Source organism: Chamaea fasciata, unplaced genomic scaffold (assembly GCF_029207755.1).
Source record: "Chamaea fasciata isolate MVZ Bird 193981 ecotype frontalis unplaced genomic scaffold, bChaFas1.0.hap1 SCAF_2, whole genome shotgun sequence".
NCBI lineage: Eukaryota > Metazoa > Chordata > Aves > Passeriformes > Sylviidae > Chamaea > Chamaea fasciata.
In genome coordinates, this window is record NW_027094087.1 from 106,573,757 (window position 1) to 106,594,256 (window position 20,500).

General features: G+C 37.0%; 1 protein-coding gene across 10 annotated transcripts in view; it reads right to left on the bottom strand.

Annotated features, from left to right (window-relative positions):
* DMD (dystrophin) overlaps positions 1 to 20,500 on the bottom strand; it is a 990,047-nt gene that overhangs the window by 798,496 nt on the left and 171,051 nt on the right. For all 10 annotated transcript variants that reach the window (XM_066176982.1, XM_066176984.1, XM_066176989.1 and 7 more), the window contains one exon: positions 116 to 208. In XM_066176982.1, the coding sequence (XP_066033079.1) occupies positions 116 to 208 (93 nt within the window). The remainder of the gene's footprint in view (positions 1 to 115; positions 209 to 20,500) is intronic.

Here is a 20,500-nt window from a genome sequence, read left to right on the forward strand (position 1 = left end):
GCCACATACTTAGTAAGTGCATACAACTGTCTAACACAGCTCTCAGTCACAATGTTTCCTCAATTTGAAATGAAACTGAAACCTATTTAGACCCCGAAAAATAGCTTCCACATACAAGTTTTTGGCCTGTAAGGCATTCCAAGAGCTCCAGAAGTCTTCGTCCATCTCGAAAATCATTAAAAAGGTCTTCAATGTAACGTTTTCCAAACTGAAATAAAACAATTGTTCTGGTTAGTTCAAATGGCAAAAATAATAATTAAGAAAAGACCAGAAAGCTTTAAAAAGACAATGTCAGAATATATATGGAATGCAGGACACAAAGTAAAAGAGGAAAATACATTTAAGCTCACAGGATTCTTTCACATATATCTGTCTTAAACAGGGTTCTATTGTTTAAGAGATAATGATGCTTACTTTATTTCAAGCACATGTCATTATTTCAAACAAATAACCCAGAACTAAACACTAATATATATAGAAAACAAAGAAGACTTGGAAATTAAGGTGCAAATCAGGAAAAAAACCCACGAAAAATAATTTGAAGAAAAAACCCAAGGAAAGAAACAAGGAAAAAAACCCCAAACACACAGGAAGTTATATAAAATTTAAATGCCTAGTAGGTGCCCTGTGTGCCAGAAAAAAAATTGGAAGTACACAGAAAGAGATGAGCCAGACTTATTCTAGTCAGGATCTTAGAAATAGATTCATTTTAATAGGGCGTGGAATTGTACTGGGTTGTGGCCTCAGTTCTCTAAGTGGCTGACAGACAGCTCACATTTTGTACTTAGTATCAGTGAAAGATGAAAGGAAATACTTGTGATTTTCCCCCATATGACAATGTTCAAAAAAACCCACTCTTTCTAAAATTCAAACCAAGTTTCTGATCTGATGCTTTGACTAAAGCATGAAATATGAAAAATATAGACATATTTTTATGAGCAAGTTTTTTGTGCAGCTATGAATTTTTAGATATTTTTGTATATATGAGAGCTATTGAGAACCACAATAAAAAGTAGTGATTATTTTGTGCCATGCAAAATAGTTTCACATGTCCACAGTTTTTCTAATTTGTGAAGTTGGATGGATGCTTTGATTGATTTGAGAGGAAGTGTCTGTATTTTAATTTTCTAGAATTGACACCATGCTGACCTACATTGCACATCTTCCATTTTTACTACAGAGCAACGTCAAATTGGGAATCTGTATTATAAAGAAAACATTTGCTTTCCTGTAAGCAATGTTGTCCTGGTGCTCACTGCAACCCTCATTAGAGCTGGCAGGGAGTTTAATGAAAAATAAATTTTGTTAGGGAGTACCAATTCCTTTGGAAGGTTACTTAAACAGAGGCTAGAATTAAGGACAGTATACAGTGTTATATTATTTTTTTCTCAACAATACATATTTATGGGTACAGCCCTGACTTCAGTGCTATTAGCTGCTCTGCCATGACCTTGCTCTCTGACTGCCCTTCTGAAGCAAAAGCTCCTTTCAATCTCTTCATTTTTTGGTAAGGCCTTGTTTCTGTTTTGTGGAACAAACAAATCCACAACACAAATTTTCTACAGCAGTGGGAATCCTTGTTTCCTAGACAGTTTTCACATTGCGCACAACCCATTCCAACTAAGCTAATTCCTATTTAACACACATACTGCCACTTTATTAAATATCTGAAAACCAGAACCGAACAGATACACATATGATTTAATTGCACTACTCAATACCTTGAATTATCTGTTTAAGTAACAATATCCAGCAACTCTATTTCCTGCCTCACATTTTGTATGAGAAACAGTTTTATAAAAGTTTTTTACATTATGGGATGAAGAAATCATGTGTCATTATGCGAGTCGAAGTCATGTACAGAATTCCTGAAGCTGTAGGACAAATTTAAAATTAAAACATGCAACTAAATCAGAGACCTTATTTTGTTCCCTAATCTTGCAGAACAAAAGTCATTTTTGCAGAGGAGAAACAGAAGATCTATGCACTTTAAGGGAGCTTTTTCACATTCTTTAGAAAGTTGGAGTGATCAATAGTCCCTTCTGTAACACTGTGAAAGAGTTGCGCCCATAATGCTACTGAATCTCTCTGGGAATATGAGCACAGTGACATTCTGACTATAGAATATAATTGTATTGGTTTGTATCACACAGGAAAAATAGAAGCAGCCTTCATAACTGCCTCCGCCTCTGTCTTTCCTCCTTTTTGCAGCATTAAAGCTATTCATAACATTTATGTTGAAATCAATGTAGACAGCCAAAAATTCAGCTTAACAAATAATATGACTTTGTGTTTGTTTGTTTGTTTGTTTTTTGTTCTTGTTTTTTGGTTGGTTGGTTGGTTTTGGATTTTTTTTTGTTGTTGTTTTTGGTTTTTTTGGCAAAGCTTTTAGAAAGAAAATAAAGACACAGCAGAGTAACATTCCCAGCAGGACATATTAATTACAAATGTATTACAAGTAAACCTTAAACCAAAAGTTCCATTGATTTTTTAGGGTCTTGGAAGTATACCTTCCATTAATCACCACTGAAAATACACTAAGGCACCCTACACTAGTGTCGCACATAGCATTCTAAACCTGAGGAAGGCTGTTGCTTTTCTGGCAATGGGGTAATTATGTCTTCTTCCTCAAACAAATTGAATGTCTTCACTGAATCGGCATTGCAGTAAGTGCTGAGATACAAAGGGCTCAAAGTTGCATCAGGTAAATTTATCATGTCATTGGAAAGCTTCTGTTAACTCAAACTTTTGAAAACAGTGAAAATCCAAGCATGGCTAGTCAATGGCTTTGCCAAACAAATTCCTAGCCATTTGTTATACATTCTTGCTGAAAATAAGATTATTAATTAACTTTTTCAGGTTGTGACCTAAAACCACTGCCCTTTACCCAAAAGGAATGAAAATGTTCAGGAGACTGTCCTCTACCATTTTTTATGCATGCTGATATATTAATCACCCTATATTACAAACTTATCCAAAACCTAAACTTAAAAAATTTCCCAGAATAGCTTCAGCCTGAATTGTTGGTTCTCACTCAATCGTCTTTCATCAAAACTACAGTGATGGGAGAGATGGGGGAAACAGAGAGTACAGGACACAGGAAGGACTAAAGATACTGGATGTGTAGCACAAGTTGACTTTTCACCAGAAGCAGAAATTTTATTCTAAAAATAGAACAAAATTAAAGTCTAAGATAAAACTTTGTTAAAATCGGAATGACTAGAAAGACTAGGGATTTAAGTATATGGCAGTTTTATATATAATTTTAATTTACTGCCTTTGAGTGAAATAAAGGTTAAAACACAAACTCTCTTGGTTAACTGATAGAGCTGTTGGCTGTAAATGCTTATCTTTACACAACACAAGGGGATCCGAAGGAAATCCAAAGCATCTGTTGTAAAAGAAAATTACCAAAAAACATGATACATACAGGAAGATAATTGTGGATTAAATTTACCCTCCAACTTAAATAATGACTGAAGAAATGAATTCACAAATTACACTGGTATGGGAAAAAAAAACAACAAACCCAAAACTACCCTACACTACACCAGGGTCAACTACATAAGCCATAGTCTTAGAACTATGTGGTACTGTACAAATACCATGTGAGGAAAATGTGGAATTTGCAGTAAAGTCTTCCCACAGGTGTTGTAAGGGAGTGAATCATACACAGAGTATTCTATGTAGTAACTCAGCTGACTGTACATATTCTAGAATGCCTTCAGTATCAAGAAGACTAAAATATCTCTGACATGTTCCAAACTCAGACAGCAACTGAAACAATTTTATGCCAAAGAATATTACCTAAAAACTACAAAATCTGGTAAAAAAAAAAAAAAAAAAAAAAAAAAAAAAAAAAAAAAAAAAAAAGGAAAATCAGGAAATAGACTGAAATCAAGTGTTAATAGATAACTCCAGTTGCAAATCTTTTGGTTTGCATACATTTAGGTATCTCAAAACATCAAGCTTCTACTTATCTTACTGCTGTCTACTTTCATTGTCATTCCTGTGTTGTTTCCAAAGACTCTATAATAGACCTCATTGTCTCTATGTAAATTTTACAAATAAATTTTATCAAACAACTGAATTATTTAATCAGCTTATTCATCAGATACATAACAAAGAAAGCTAATATTGTGGGAAGTATTACATGAAAAGCTGGTATTCTGTAAAAGCTCTCTATTCACAGCTACATACAAGTCAGTAATTATTAAAGAAACACAGAGAACATAATGAAATAATTAAAAAATAACTTGCCCAGAAAAGGCACAGAGACATCTCTTAATGAACATTGGCTCTCCAATGAGGTAAAGCTCAAAAAACAAAAAAATTGACTAGCATAAAAATGCTAGCATTTATATTTTAGAAGAAATTAGTAGAGGCAAATTCTTCATTAAAGGAAAGTGGAACAAAGGGAAAGGAAACAGGAAGGGAAGGGTTGGGAAAAGAGGGAAAAAGAAAGGAAGAGGCGGTGATTAAGAACAAATGTTGAGGTTTAAGTGGGACCATGGAGAGAGGACATGAGGACTGAAGTGGGATTGAAAGCATTCCTCGACCCTAGAGGCATGGCTGTGGGAATGGCAGGCAAAAGCAGTCACAAATGGGGGTCCTCCAAGGAAAATTGTTGCTCCAACTTCCAGTGGACAGTTTCCCAGGCAGAATGGAAGGGCTGATTACGTTACTGACTGTAGAACAAAGTCCTAGTCCACTTCTATGAAAAAGAAGTGGGGAATCTTGTGATCAATATCAGAGGGACCTGCCCCCAGTCAGATGGAGGAGAGGGATAACCAGGATCACTGGACTGTGTGGATTTGAAGGTCTGGCACATTGGCCCCACACTGGGCACCAGAAAAATCTGTTCTGTTTTAAGCCCTGTTTGCAACTAAGCCCCACACAGCTGCTCATTCACTTCCTGACCTCTGCCACCCACAGCCCAGGGGAATGGGGTTTGGCATCTGTTAGTGGGTAGTGAGCAACTGTATTGTGCATCACTTGTTTATCTTGGGGTTTTTTCAAGTCTACAACACTATTATTATTATTATTATTATTATTATTGTTATTGTTATTGTTATTGTTATTATTATTGTTATTATTATTATTAATGATAATAATGATAATAATAATGATGATAATAATAATAATAGTAATAATAATAATAATAGTAATGTCTTTTTTTAAAAAAAAAATCTTAACCTAGCAAGTTTTACTTTTGATTTTCTGCCCCATTCCACTGGGAGGAGCAGGGAGTGTGGAGTGAGCAAGCAGCACGGTGCCTAGTTACCAGCTAGGCTTAAACCACAAGTCATAAATTTTCTCTCTCAAACATGAAGGGTAGAAACATACTTCTATTTCCTAAGATTCATAAGCACTCAAAATTGCAAGCAATGAGTCCGTAATAACAGCCTCAGCAAAATACATGATAACAGAAGATTGAAACACAACTATTATTTGAAGTTTTTTAATAAGCATATATTTTTACTGCTTCCTAAAAATGTCATGTAATAGATACATTTTCATGTTTTTTAAGAAAAATTACAAAGGGTAAAAACTAGGCTGAAGACATCTCTGACTTTTCATTTTCTTTTGCAGACAAATATGCACTTAGATTACACTTTTCATTTGAGGCAGACTAGACCGTAAGAAGATTATTACAGTAAGACAAGTTGGATGATATTTCTTATGCATTTTACAGCATTATTGGCCTATTATTATCAGTTCATATGGGAAATCTAGCAACTGAAACTATCGGCAGATGGTGAGAAACAGAGAATAAATTAAAAGAGAAAGGCACTCTAAAGACAAGGAACTCAAGGTCCATCATGGCACTAGACAAAATGTTTAAGGTTACATTAGGTGTACATAGGAAAGATCAGCTTACAATAAAAGCAACAGACGCAGAAGTCTTTCAGACTTTTAGGACAGGTAAACAGATTTGATCTTAGGACGCCTTTGACTCCACAAGGGACAGGAAACCTGGACTGCAGAGCCTGGAAGGGAGCTGCAATGCATCCCAACTGTGCCCCCAGCACACAGGGCTATGGAACAGCAAGGAAGAGGTGCCCTGCAGTTTGGCCAGGACCTCAGAGCGCTGATTGATAATTAAAAAAACTTAAAAGACAAGGTACAATCCAAAAAGGCAGAAAGATATTAGCCATGAGTCTTTAGATAACTTTTTCAAGTAATTGTCTCAAGTTCAGTTTGTAAATCTCTAAATTTTCCTGAATAGATATCAGTATGAAAGAAATAAAAACTTAGTTGGCTCACAGATGTTACTTAGTAGGACTTTAAAGAAACAGCCTTTTCTTGCAGTCAAAATATTTGATGTCTCACTCTGTGAAACAATAAAGAAATGATATTGAACTACTCTCAACAGATCTTTTAAGTCAGTTTTAATAAAAGAAGGACTATAAGTGCTTGTTCTTGCTCTACTAAATATATTAAAAGTTCAATTTCTCTCCCCAACATCCTTGCTTCTGGTCTGTTCAATTCTGCTGGGAAGTTCATCAAAGTGACTGACATTTTCTTTCATTGATGCTGGATTACTATTACAGCAGAAAAGGATATTGTCCCACTCCAGAGGGAAGAAAGATGCACCAGGCATTGTTTAATTAGGCCTTAGGTTCATGGACTCATGGGAAGCATCAAACAATAACTTGCCAACCACACCATCCTTTCTCCCTTCAGCATTCTTTTCCCTCTTAGAACATGGATGCACCTCTTCAGCTGCAGCTGAAACTCTTTGTTGGACAGCTGGAGGCCAAACACTGCACAACCACTTTTCTTCCTTCCTGCTAGGGATCGAATCTGTTTCCCAGGCTTCATCATAGACATCTCGATTTTTGCTCTCTAACCTACTTTTTCAGGGAATTGCATAGAGGAGTAACTGATGGACACCAGCACTTTAAAAATTACTGCTACTGACCAACTGAGAGGAAGCTGTACAACCTTCCTCTGAAGAAGCCACATTGCTCTCCCAACCAAAGAACCAAATGTTCTTGCACCTTTCAACAGAGGAACAATGACAGTGCCTGGAGCAGGCCCACTACACCCAACACCACCCTTAAACAGGGATCTGGGGGCAGGCCCTACAGTTGTCTGAAGGCAGCTCATGTTCATGCACAGGACACACACTTCCAGAGTAGAAGCTGGTTTCATATCCAGACGCTGAATTTACGGAATGATACCAGACCCTCCTGGGACTTCAGTTCTTGTGAAAGTGTATTTTCCCCTCAGCACAGACATTCTATTTTTCTAGTGTCATTACAGACAAGGACATTTGCACACACCCAAGTTTCTGAGGAACACTGTGTTATTTGCATTCCAAAATAAATCAGAAACCTAATTTTAAGTGTCATACATACCCAGAACATAAACAGAGATGCACTGAAACACACAATTATTTCAGTGTATCTACCCCATTTTCTTACCTCACAGAGACTCAGCTCTTAATTAAAAGTAGTGAATGTGTAATTTTAAATATTTTAAAGGAAACAAAATTTCTGTTTGGTAAGCAGTGGGTGTTCAAGGTTAGCATCTACTGCATTTCTTTTAAACAATACAAAGCTTACAGGGATACACAAAAAAAAAAAAAAGCTGGCAGCTGTCTTTTTCACCATTTTAATCTAGCCAGAAAATGTCATTGAAGCATTTCTTATTTTGCAGCATATGATGTTCAAGGCCATTAAGGACTGGATGACTGGCAATGGCATCAAAAGAAACCTGCTGGAAGTGGGAATGAACATACACTCAGCAAGTTCCAAAAAGGTTTGAAGAGCGAGTTATCAATTTGGAGTCAAGGACAGGAGCTCTTCTTTTGACAGGACAGCCAACTTCATGCAATCTAATAATTGACTGCATTGAAGCTGGTTTTCTTTTCAAGTATAAATATAATTATGTTCCCCACTCTGCAAAGAGAGCTATAATAAAGAAAACTACCATAAACTAAAAACTGATTTTATTTATAGTCTTTCCTCAGATGTAATTTTCAGTACAAGATGAAGCGTTAATTATATTTACGTGTTTGAGAATACTTGTATTGTTTTAATTTACAGTGTTTAGGTATTCTTTGAGGCTCTAGTGAGTAGAGTTTTAACAGCATTTTTAAACACTAGGAGTTGAAAAGATAAAAATGCAGGGTTTTGAAAGGAAGATCCAGCCCACTAACAAGTGAAGATACAAACTGTATCTAGCAGATGCCAAATGCAAAAATTTTGGCTAAAATTCTCATTTAAGAGAGAAAGAGTTTCCCAGCAGACTATTTCATGAATATCTGTTATTCAAGTAATTATTTTTCCTACACATTATTATTTCCTTTTATTAGAAAACAGAATAAAAGGGAGTATCTGCGTCTTGATGAAAACAATAAGCTTTAATGCAAAACCTCAGACAGCAGAGAAAGGTTCTGAATTTTTTGTCTTTTGTCTTACTGGTGTTCTGAATCTTAGAGAATGGCTTAATTTTTACACAAAGAGATCCAGGACACATAGCACGTTTCCTCACACATGAAGATGCCCTTTCTGAGTTAGGATTTCCTCTTACTGACAGACAGGCTTTAGCAGTACATTTTTCATCAGCTTAGAGCTTAAACCTTGTTTGCACAAAATATATAAAATGTATAAAAAGATAAGTGGAATTTCCAAATTTTATTTTGGAATCCATTCAGGTACATAATCTCATCTTTGAGAATAAATAAAACAGATAAACCTTTTCTACTGCCTATACTTGCAACAGGCAAACAGTCAAGGTTCTAAATAGGTGCAACTGTAATCAAACAAGACAAAGCAGTTTTTATATAAGAAGACAAAAAGAACAAATTCCCTATTTATAAATCACTGCTATTACTTGAATTACAAATGCTATATAAACAAGAGACAATCTTGATCAGTTCCCTTCTGACTAGGATGTGAAACAGGCAAACATGATGTGTCTTGCACAAAAGCTTTAGAATGAAACTAAGTTTGACTCTACACAATGGTTCAAATACTTGGCAGCTCCATTTGTGTACTTGGAAAGTGGTGGCAGTGCCCACCCAAACAGAGAAAGTACCTTAACTTGGACAACTGGGTAAACTTAGTCTTTGTAGCACATCATCCAGCTTGTTTGATTTGACATCACCCACTGAGAAAGTGCAAAAGGCAAGAGTTCATACATTTTCTGCCGTGCTTCTATTCCCATTGATTATTGTTTTGGGTTTGGTTTTGGTTTGGGGTTTTTTTGTCTTTCATTAACATGTCTTGATGAGGAAACATCTGGCCATTATTTTAACAAAAATCTCAAAGGAATGATAAAAAAAAAGTGGGGTATCATACAGAAAATAAGTAAGTAATGAAATTATGTATTTAGTCTTTTTTAGTGAGCAGTCATCCTGAAGAACAAACACAATTTGGTAGCCAAATAAAAACTAAACTCTTAATATATCTGAGATAGCACTGCTTGAACTTTTTTTCTCTTCTAAACATATTTTCATTGTCTCAACTGAACCTTTAGTACTGACTCTAAGTGGATGATTCACCCTCCATCCTAAAGAGTCACAAATATTTAATCAAACTTACTGGATCTTCTGGCACACACACATAGTTACTCCCAGTCACCTTGCTAAATAGAATAGTTAAATTAATAAATAATTATTTTAAATATTGCCATTTAAATCTGTAGCAATGGTAAAGTCCATGTCACCACATCTGAGCCGGCTGGTGATCATTTTCACTTGGTGACAAAGAAAGGCCAGTATTTATTTATTCAGAGTGAAGTTTATTAACTGCTGTTCTGTGTCAAAGTCTAGCTGCGCAGGAGGAATCACTGCATGCACTACAACCAAGAGTTGTTCTGGCATTTCCCACACAACCACTGTTATTATTCCCAACAAGCTTGTTTGCAGTAAATAGGATATTAATTTAAATGACATGCTTAAAAGAGTGAGCATACCCACTCTGCTTGAGCTTAGGCAGGAGTTTAAAATAGATTATTCCACTTTTTTTCCTACCTGTGGAGAAGTCAAGCATAACTTTGGAGACTGAAAATCTGCCTATGAAACTTCATGGCTAAAAGGATACAGTTTTCCAATGCAATACATTCCTTGGCTTAATTTTTTTATATATCAAGATATATCATTCATGATCCAAATCTGAGAAATTTGTTTCTAAAAACAAACAAAAAACCCAACAAAATAGCATCCCCAAAAAACCAAAACAAACAAACAAACAAAAAAAACCAATTTTTTGAACTACTAGAAATAATCAGTAGTCTTCTAAGTCTGCTATAGAGCAATCTTCTATATGTAAAAACTCAAGGCATTTAGAATGAAACCCTAGAAAGAAAAAACAGCAAGAGGACAGTATCTGCATGGGAACAGCAGAACATTTTAAGGCACAGTGAAACAACAGGAAAAGAACAGAAGTAGAAAACTTGTAATTCAAATTTACATGTATGGCAGCCTGCTGGCCTGACAGCAGGCCACCCAGGATGAGCTGGAAGTGTGGCACTAGCATTTGTCAAGGCTGCAGTAACCCTGATCTCTGTGACAGTCATTCTCCTATTGCTGGACAATCCAGTCTACTCTTCATTTCACAACCATTCTACTTCACACCTCACAGAAGTCATGAGGTCCATTTTCCAAATTTATGAATGGCCAAAAGCAAACTGTTTTGTATTATCTGATGATATGTGCCCATTACTCTAGCATTCTCTAAAACCTCAGGTTTTATTCCCCCCCCCCCCAAAGAGGTACCAGTACTGTGATCTGGTATGCTCAGGATGTTGGGAGAAAGGGACAGAAAAAAAAAAAAAAAAAAAAAAAGGAAGACAATCTTTGTTTCTCCTCCATATATATGGTTTTTTTTCTATTTTTCTCTTGGAGTGCTCCTAATGTAAATAATGCAGGCAGGTAACAAATATATTACATAATTTCTTACATTGAAAAGAATATAAATTTTCCATTTTTCTTTCTCCACAGCTCATCAAACCACAAATAACTGTTTATGCGGCAAATAAATGAAATGATAAGTGGTCATAATATCAGAAAACATCTTGACTAGATTCTGAATTGATATTTCTATGAGTCCTGCACATTATTGTCTCTAAACAGGTTCAACATATTTGTTATGTTTAACATAGGAAGTTGCTGTGTTTAAGCTACCAGCTACATGCAAATGCACCTTAAATCACCACAACTAATTATGGTAGCCAACCAAAAATGATTGGCATATGCTTCTTTTGTAATATCTGGCAGTAAATGACACAGAATCTCAAGGGAATTTATGTAACAACTTGCATTCGTGAATCTGGATCCCTTTTCATAATTAATAAAAAAAGCAACATAAGATGAATTTCTCTTTAAAAGCAATCATTAAAAATTGACTGTAGCAGAGTAAATAAGAAAGAATGAGATTTTAGCCTGCATTTTAGTTCCATTTTCTGTGTTAATCACTTATGAGTGGCTCTAGAAATCTGTTTATCTTTTTGTTGGATTATACCACATGTTGTGCCCATCAGTTAATTATATATCTATATATACATATATATGCACACATATAACTGATAATGTAGGATTCAATTTTAATCTTCATTGTTCGCAAGTCATTCTTACACAAGTAATGCCGTGAAAAAAGTAGCCCTCACCCTGAAACTATACAAAGGAAACAGATAACCACCAACCATTCTAGAAATACACAACAGCAGCCTAAAGACAGTGGAAGGAACCAGCACCCAAAAGGTAACACTCATCTGAACATGGAAAACAGTATGTCACCCCAGAGCTTGGGGAAGATGGTTTTCATTTCCTGTATTGAAGCCCATACAGGTCAGTTTCAGAAACTCAAATCTGCAGTCATAAGGGCTCAAAGTGTGACATGGAACTCACAGGATCATACTGTGAATGCTTGACCAGAGGAGTTCCACATATACACTGCAGATCTTTCCATCTTCCAAAATTAGAACCATTTTCTGAAACTGAGAAAAGAGCGTCCTCAAAGACATCCCTGACTGCATAAATCAAGACAGCAAAAGAGAACAGACATGGGACAATTGTTTTTTTCCTCTCAAAAATTTCATTCAACAACTTTTAAAAGAAAACTTTGACATGAAGGTGTCTTAGAATAAGACTTAGAGCTGCATCTTTTTTAGAAGAATACTGGGCAACACCCCCACTGCAGATGGCACCACCCTGTCACTGCCATCTGCCTATAGAACAGCATCAATGACGATATTTTGAGTCATGGAAATCCTCACACCTTAATTGCCCTGGGTGCACAAAGAGGAACCCCTATGGCGTGGACACCCTCTTTGATTTGCCTTGGTGAGTTTCCAGTGGCTGGTCCTGAACAGCCTGCAGGCCCACACATCATTTCTGCCAGGACTAATGCATAAGGGGACACTGTGCTTGACTCAGCACGCTCTTCTCAGAATTACTGGGCCTTGGGGAAGCAGCTATGCAAATATCAGCACAATATATGGACGGTGTGTGGACATGATGTATGTGTAACTGAGAGGTTACTGAGGGTCACACAATGCATGGGTTCACACAATTCATGAAGTTCACTCCACGGCTGCTATGAATGTTAATCAGATATTCGGTCTCCAATCCACATCAGGACTAATTAAAAAGTGTTATTTACTGTAGAGTGTAGGCTTGCTCAGGCAACTGCCTGACATTAATCAGCCCTTGAATGCTGGAATTTAAACCAAAAATATGCAAAAAAATTATGAGTAATGCCAGTTTTGTTTAGTGTCACACACTATTAAATCAATGAGGATTAAATGAGCCTTTATTCAAAGATACTTACAAAATAAACAACTGGTTTCCTGGAGTCCATTACTGCTTTCAAAATTTTCTCTTACCATCAAAGTCAGAAAATATTTCATGAAAGTTCTGGGAAATGTTGCTGGTTTACTCCTACTAAATTATTTAAGCTCCACAGAAAGACACATCATGATCTGGGGACAAATGTCACCTTGAGATTTCCATTTTTCCTGGAATGGAAACAAATTTTGTGCAAATTCTGAAGTATTTACAGCAGTTTTATTAATTTTCTTGAGTACTTCGATATTTCCAGTTTAAAGCTCTTTCGTACGAGGACAGATATTTTAATAGGGTCTATAGCAATAGGATAAAGGGTAATAATTTTAAACTAAAAGAGGGAACATTTAGACTAGATTTAAGGAAGATTTACATTTATGGTGGTAAAACACTGGACCAGGTTGTGTGATGGATACCCCATCTCTAGAAACATTCAAGGTCACATAGTTTACTGGGAGATATCCCTGGTGAGAACCAGATGACCTCTGAAGATCCCTTCCAACCCAAATCCTTCTATGACTCTACAGCACTGGAACAACCTGAACGTAAGTCTCATCCTAGAGGCAGTTCTGCATTGACAGTGTCCTTTTTTCAGCTGGGTAGAGATAATTAATTTCTCCTCAGCAGCTGTTACAGTGCTGTGTTCTGGACTAGGAATGAGACTGGTGTTGATAACACACTGATGTTTTGGGTTTTGCTAAGTCATGTTTATCCTAAGTCAGACTTTTATATTTGCCTCATGCTCTACAAGTGAGAAGGGCAGCAAAAGAAACTGGGAGGGAGCATAGCTGGGACAGATGACCCAAAAAGCCAGTTGTGTCCTGGGTTGCATCCCAAGCAATGTCAAGGGAGGTGCCAAAGGGATATTCCACACCACAGACTGTCATGCCCAGTCTATAAACTGGGGGGAGTTACCCAGAAGGGTGGTGATCTGGTTTCAGGAAGATGGAGTCTTTACTGGACTTTCATGTGCTATGGTTCTAAATAAAGTTTGTGGAAACATGAACACAAATATTTAAAACAGATTTCATACTTATTACTTTTCAGTTCCACTCCAAAGAATACAAATTTGTGCAACAACAAATCAGAAAAAAAAATTGTAGAATGCATAAAAATGGTAAGTGCAAGAATTAAAAGAGCATTAATAGATTATATAAAGAACATTATAGCAGATACACAACTGTTTCCTGTTTTAAAATCAGGTTTATTTGCTTTTAATTAGTTCAAATGAATCTAAAATAAATTGAAAATATATCAGTAATTAAATATGCTTTTTTTTTTTTTTTTTTACTAGTAACTTTCTATTTATTCAAATATGTGTTCTTCTTCCTACATTTCTTGGTTCACTGACATTTCAGGAAAACTGCATCACAAGAGTTCCAGTGAAAAGTAACTTGATTTTGAGTAGACTGTAAATCACTTAAAACTCATACATTTAAATGAACGGAACCAAATCTTTTGCAGTAATCTACCTCATGTTAATTAAGTCCTCCTTTAAATGACTATAATGTTTATAATCAAAGCTCACAATTTTCAAAATTGAATGGTCCATATGTGCTGCCTTGGCTAAAAAAATTATGCTGAGTATTCTTCTATTTAGACAGCTACGAGATTATATAGTGCTTCAGACTCTTAAAGGATCTTTATCTACACAGCTAAGTACAGTCTTAAGATCTCCTTTAATGTCCATGTGGTTTCACATCCATTCAGAAAGCACAGTAGGACTCACTTCATGGAAAGAGAAGAGTGGATAACTTAACACTGTAAAAGAGTAGAAGCCAGAAACCAGCAGAACAAGGGACTGGTCAGTCTTCCTCCAACAAGAAAAAAGGACCTTAAAGATCATCTAGCTCCAACCCCCGTACTGTGGACGAGGATACCTGCCAGTAGACCAGGCTGATTAGAGCCCCATTCAACTTGGCCTTGAACGCTTTCAGGGATGGACCATCTACAACTTCTCTGGGAAACCTGTTCCAGTGCCTCACCACCCTCACCGTGTTTTTTTCCAAATATCTAATGTCAACCTACTCTATTTCAGCTTAAGGCCATTCATTCCCCCCTTGTCCTACCACAGAGTGCCCTTGTGAAAAGTCCCAGAGTCCCTCTCCAGCTTTCCTGCAGGCTCCCTTCAGATACTGAAAGGCCACAATCAGGTCTTCCCAAAGCCTTTTCCAGGCTGAACAATCCTCTTCGCTTTTCAGTGTGGGACAGGTGCTCCAGCCCTCTGGTCATCTTGGACTCCTCCTTTGGACTCCCTCCAACAGACTGATATCCTTCTTGTGCTGAGAACGCCAGAGCTGGCTGAAGCACTGCAGGTGGGGACTCACAAGAGCAGAGCAGAGCAGAGCAGAGCAGAGCAGAGCAGAGCAGAGCAGAGCAGAGCAGAGCAGAGGGGCAGGATCACCTCCCTTGCCCTGCTGGCCACAGCACTTTGGGCGCAGCCCAGGACATGTTTGGTTTTCTGGGCTTCAAATGCTCACATATGGCTCATGTCCAGCCTCTCACCCACCAGCAACCCCCAAGTCCTTCTCTGCAGGGCTGCTCTTGATTTGTTCATCCCCAGCCTGGATCGACATGATGGGTTGCCCCAACACAGCTGCAGCATCTTGCACTTGGACTTGTTAAATTTAATGAGATTCCCATTGCCCCACTTCTCAGGCTTCTCCAAGTCTTCCTGGATGGCATCCTGATCTTCAGTGTCAGCGCACTGCTCAGCTTGAGGTCATCAGCAAATCTGCTGAGGGTGCACTTGATCCCTTTGTCTGTGTCAATAATGAAGATGTTAAGTAGCATCGGTTAAAGCTGGAGAGGCCTGGGATAAAGCCAGCACATGGCAGCTGCACATGCAGAAGGATGTGTTCCTTTACCCAGGAGTTAGTAAAGCTGTGGAACCTGTTGCCAACAAAAGGCTGCAGATGCTAAAACTGACTTGAATTCAAAGAGTTACTAAGAAATTCACAGAAGAGAAATTCACTGAAGCTTATTAAGCACCAAAACCAAGCGGTGGATCAGAAAGTCTGTGAGTTGCAACTTTTAGAGACTGTCGGACTATGGGAAAAAAATCCTAAACAAAAAAAGACGTGCTTGCTCTACTTATACATGTTTTCTTAATCTTCTGCTTTTGGACATTGCTGAAGACAGGATACCCAGAACAATAATCTTTGTTTTTCCATATTTTTTTTTTCTGTACTTGTAAAGACTTTTTCTCTATTCGTAAGTGAAATCTGCAGCTGACTGTGGCTTTTAGCTATGGTTCTCACCTGGTTTTGGCCCAGCACACCTTTACTTGTGTCACTCAAACTGCCTTTGAGGATGTCACATTTAGGGACCATATGTAGCTTTTTCAGTACATATATTCCAGTGCCCCAGCAAAATCCATCTTGAATACTGCATTCACATTGACAAACATCTAATCTGTCAGAACTTCTAACATGTTCACATTTTTTTTCTAATTTCTCAACAGCTTTTCCAAGTGAAAGAAAATGAGAAAATTTATTTTGACTTTTTAAAAAATCAGTAGTTTTCAAATAGGCTACCAAATTAAAATAAAGTTTCACTGCTAAATCTCCAATATACACCCCAGTAATTCATTTTAACATTCTAATTATTTTGTCTAATGGAGCCAAAATACAGCCCTTAAAAAAAAAAAGAACCCCAAAAATAACATAATCTTAGCTTACTATATATGAAACTGTAACATGAAAATGACATCTTGGAATCTGAGTATTCTCAAATCTGCAATACTAAACTCTCAGGAATTATAAATATTCACATTTATATAATCATTTGAAAATCTTTTACAGCAAACTACTGTGCTAACCTTCTTCTTGAAAGCAGGATCTTAAAACTTGAGGTATTAAGTAGCAGAAAATAATCAAGGGTAAAACCCCCAAGTTTTCATGCCATCCCTCCCATCCTGAAGTTTTCTCAAATACGGTATGTGAGTATCTGTTCTATTCAATAATCTCTCAGAGAGAAGGAGACTATTAAAGAGGTTTGTTTCCTTCACTGTAAGAGTTCTAACAAATTAGTATTACCTACTATGAGGCTTTGAAGAATATAATTATAAATTTCAACTGTTTGTGCCAATGCCTCTTGAAGACAAACTTCCCTCACAGCTACTAATTGGCAATATCAAAGTGCTTCAGAAGAAAGCAAACTCATGCCTTGTACACAAAAGCCCTCTCCCCTTCCAGAAACCACCTACATTTCACAGCGCTCATCAATCAGTGGAAAAAAAAAATACAGAGCCAGCCAGCATTTTAATTTCTACAAGAAGCAGCCCACCAACATAAAACAGCCAAACAAAACAAAACAAAACAAAAAAAGTGGAAGAAATCAAAGAACCAAAGAGAGTTGGAATTGTTTGGAAATTACTACAACAGACAATGCTCTCCTGGGTGCAGTGTGATACCTTTCTGACAGATAATCCAATTGCTGTGTAAGGATATTGTACTTGCAATACTTATATGCATGATGCTACAACATTATAATACAAATGTTTAATCAGCCTTTTTTAGTATTAGCATTTTCTAGTAAGCCTCTGGCATCTGAAGACTTCAAAGAGTACAACCATATTTTCCTGAGCTGAGAACATGTGCACAAGAAGCAATGATCACTGTGCCTGGGTTCGTGGTAGGGGGGCCATAATCCACAGGCCCATCTGCTGCGACCAGGCTTACACAGCCTCCCACAGCCAAAGCGGGAGGTGGAGAGTTTTGAGGCTGTGGCATAACCTCTGGTCAGAGGCAGTGAACACCCATTCTCCCTCACACAAACTGGCCTTGTTGTAAAGTTCACCACTCCAGGAGGGCCACATACATGGGACGTTCATGTGAGAGGCAGCTGAGGAGGTGTCATAAACCATCAAAGACCCCCAAAGCGTCCCCAGGATTCATTCCTGAGGCCTTGCACCAGAGGACTGCACATGAGGCAAAGTGATGCAACAGATCCAGAGTCTGCTGCAAGAAACAGTCAAACTTACCCCCCCCCAGGGGAGGCACCTGGGCATTCCCACCTGGCCTGAACATATATTAATCCATTGAACTCTATATTTTGTGGGAATCTCATCACAGAGAAGACCAGAAAAAGAGGATCAAAAGGACGCCATCAGGATCCAAGGAACGGCGATATTTGCTATTTAATCTGTCTATATCACTCTTTCTCTCCCCCTCACTACCTCTTTTTCTATTGCTATCTATCTCTTTCTCTCCCTACCTCACATCTACTGCTAAATAGAATCCATACTATTGGTTTTGGCATATGGTCTCCTTTGCACTTGAATTTGGGCAGAAGCAACTTCCTAATAATTTTAATAACTGGATCTTAACAACCTATAGAAGTTTTTGACCCTGTAAAGGATGCTACACTTGTTTAACTATATCATTTCCTGTAGAGGAAAGGCTGTACCTTGCCTTTACAACTAGACACCCCAACAAACAATTTTTTTCTGCTTGGTAGGCAAAATAATACCAAGGTTTTATGCTATTTTCAATAGTAAGGGCTTAACAAAACCATCTATTTTATCTGTACATTGCTTCTGTCTGAAGTTCTCTCTGATATATCTCACATCCCACAACTACTTCATTGTGCCTTAATGATGTAACAGAAATTGAATTCACTGCACAGACATATTAAATGTTATTAACCATCCTCCTTTTTTGATTCAGTTTTTTTTTCTGAGTCTGTTGCTTGCTTTTTTGATTGAAAAAACTTCATACTATTTTTACAGAATATAAAGTATTAATAGAGATAGAAAATACAGCCTGATTTTCTTTTCCTAAAATGTTTGGCAACTTCTTAGTATTGCTACTAAAAGAAGACAGCCTTGCCCCATTCTTACGTTTACTGAGAGTAGATTTAAAAAGCAATGATGGATTAAATAAAAATTCAAAATCTAATTTCACAGATGTTTCTTTACCTTAAATTCACATTTTTATGGTAAGACATTAAAATGCACATAATACCTGTTTATGTCTTATACTACAGCATTAAGATCCACCAGGGTATATTTTGGAAGAATGTATGTCTATACCTCAAATGCACAGAAAGCGATCTTGGGTCATCAACATCTGCAGTGTGCATTAAAGGACTACTAAAGCACATCCCAGACAGTCCTCATTGCATTAAATATATATCTACTTAGAGAAAAGTAGGTTAAACACACACAAAACTACACTTCTGTTACTAAGACCAATTCCCGTATCACTTGAAAATAGCATAATATCTTTTCAGGTCAAGTTTCATTTTATAAATGGGAAGTGAAACCTACCCTATTCTTTGTAGAGTGCTCTTCTGAAGACAACACCAAATTCACCCTCACATTTTTTTATTTCAAGATTATGACGGCCATATAACTTGAATCTGTAAATTATATAACGGAGTCTTAATATGGCTGGGTATCTTAATATAATTTTTAAGTACTTTAAAGAGTTTAAAAGCTGTGTGTTTGGTTCCCTGGCAGAGGACCATGTGGATAAAATGGGAATGCATTTGAGTTGTAGAATCCTCACCTTCAGGGGATTCAAATGATTCAAAAGCTCCACACTTATGTCTCGTCCAACCAGATACCTGACATAAGCTGGTCCCTGGACCTTGAATTGAGCTGCCTCAGCAGTTGGGCAGCTCAGACTCCTAATCTGGCAACCCTCTTTTTAGACAGCAGAATAGAGAACTGAGAAATTTCTATATATATAAATAAATCATATATTATTTATAAAGAACTAAAAAAATACCGGTGGATCTGCAGATAAAAGAAGAACATTTTAGGGGTTACCATGAAAAATGGGAAGAAAATTATTTTTGTATAAACAAAATGAAGAAATGCATATAAAATCATTGGAAACTGAGTACTGCAAGGGCATTTACATTAAAGGTGTTTCTGGATTGTTGGCTTCCAATAGTTCTTTAAATTTCTGAGAAAATATATATATATTAATGCTCTAAATAGTGTTTCTTCCTCTGTTCCCATCCATGACAGTTTATGAAGCAAATATCCATTATATGAATACTCTGCTTCTGAGAAATTCAAAATGCTTTAAAATTCCTTCTGTGCAAAACCTGGACATAACTGGGCTTTTAAATGCAGACCCTAAAATACTAATCAAACTGAAATTATGAGTATTTTTGACTACGTGAGGAGAAGGGCATTTTCCCTATTGTCTGGCTGAATCAAATGGTACTTGTGATGGTGATAGATTTTCTTAGAAAAAAATAAAGAATAAATATCCTTTAGCCTTCTCCTATATGCTGCAGTTACTGCCAGATTGGCCTGTTTGCAACATCTTAACCTAAAAAGTTAACTGAACAGTAAACATCTACAAAGATTATTTTTACGCTTGCCATAGGTTTTTGAAAGAGGCAATAAAATTATAGAAGTCAGTTGATCCAGAAATGATACAGAACAATCTGTTCTTTTTAAGTGCAAGGCGGGGTGGTGTTGATCAGTAGTACGAAGTGTGCAGCAGGAATGGAGTATTAGTGTCAGCCTGAAGGATCTTTTTTTCCCCCTTAATTTGCACAGTTGTCATCCTCTCCCCCCCTAGACAAGTTTCAGTAGCAACTGAGAATGGAATGAGAAGCAGTTCTTCTTCACTTAGCATGTTGTGGCCTAGTGAACAAACCCAAGAGATGTGAGAAGGTTTTAGAAAACACAGTCTTCAGCATTTTTTTTTTTTAACTTAGGGCGCTTTTAATATTTCATCA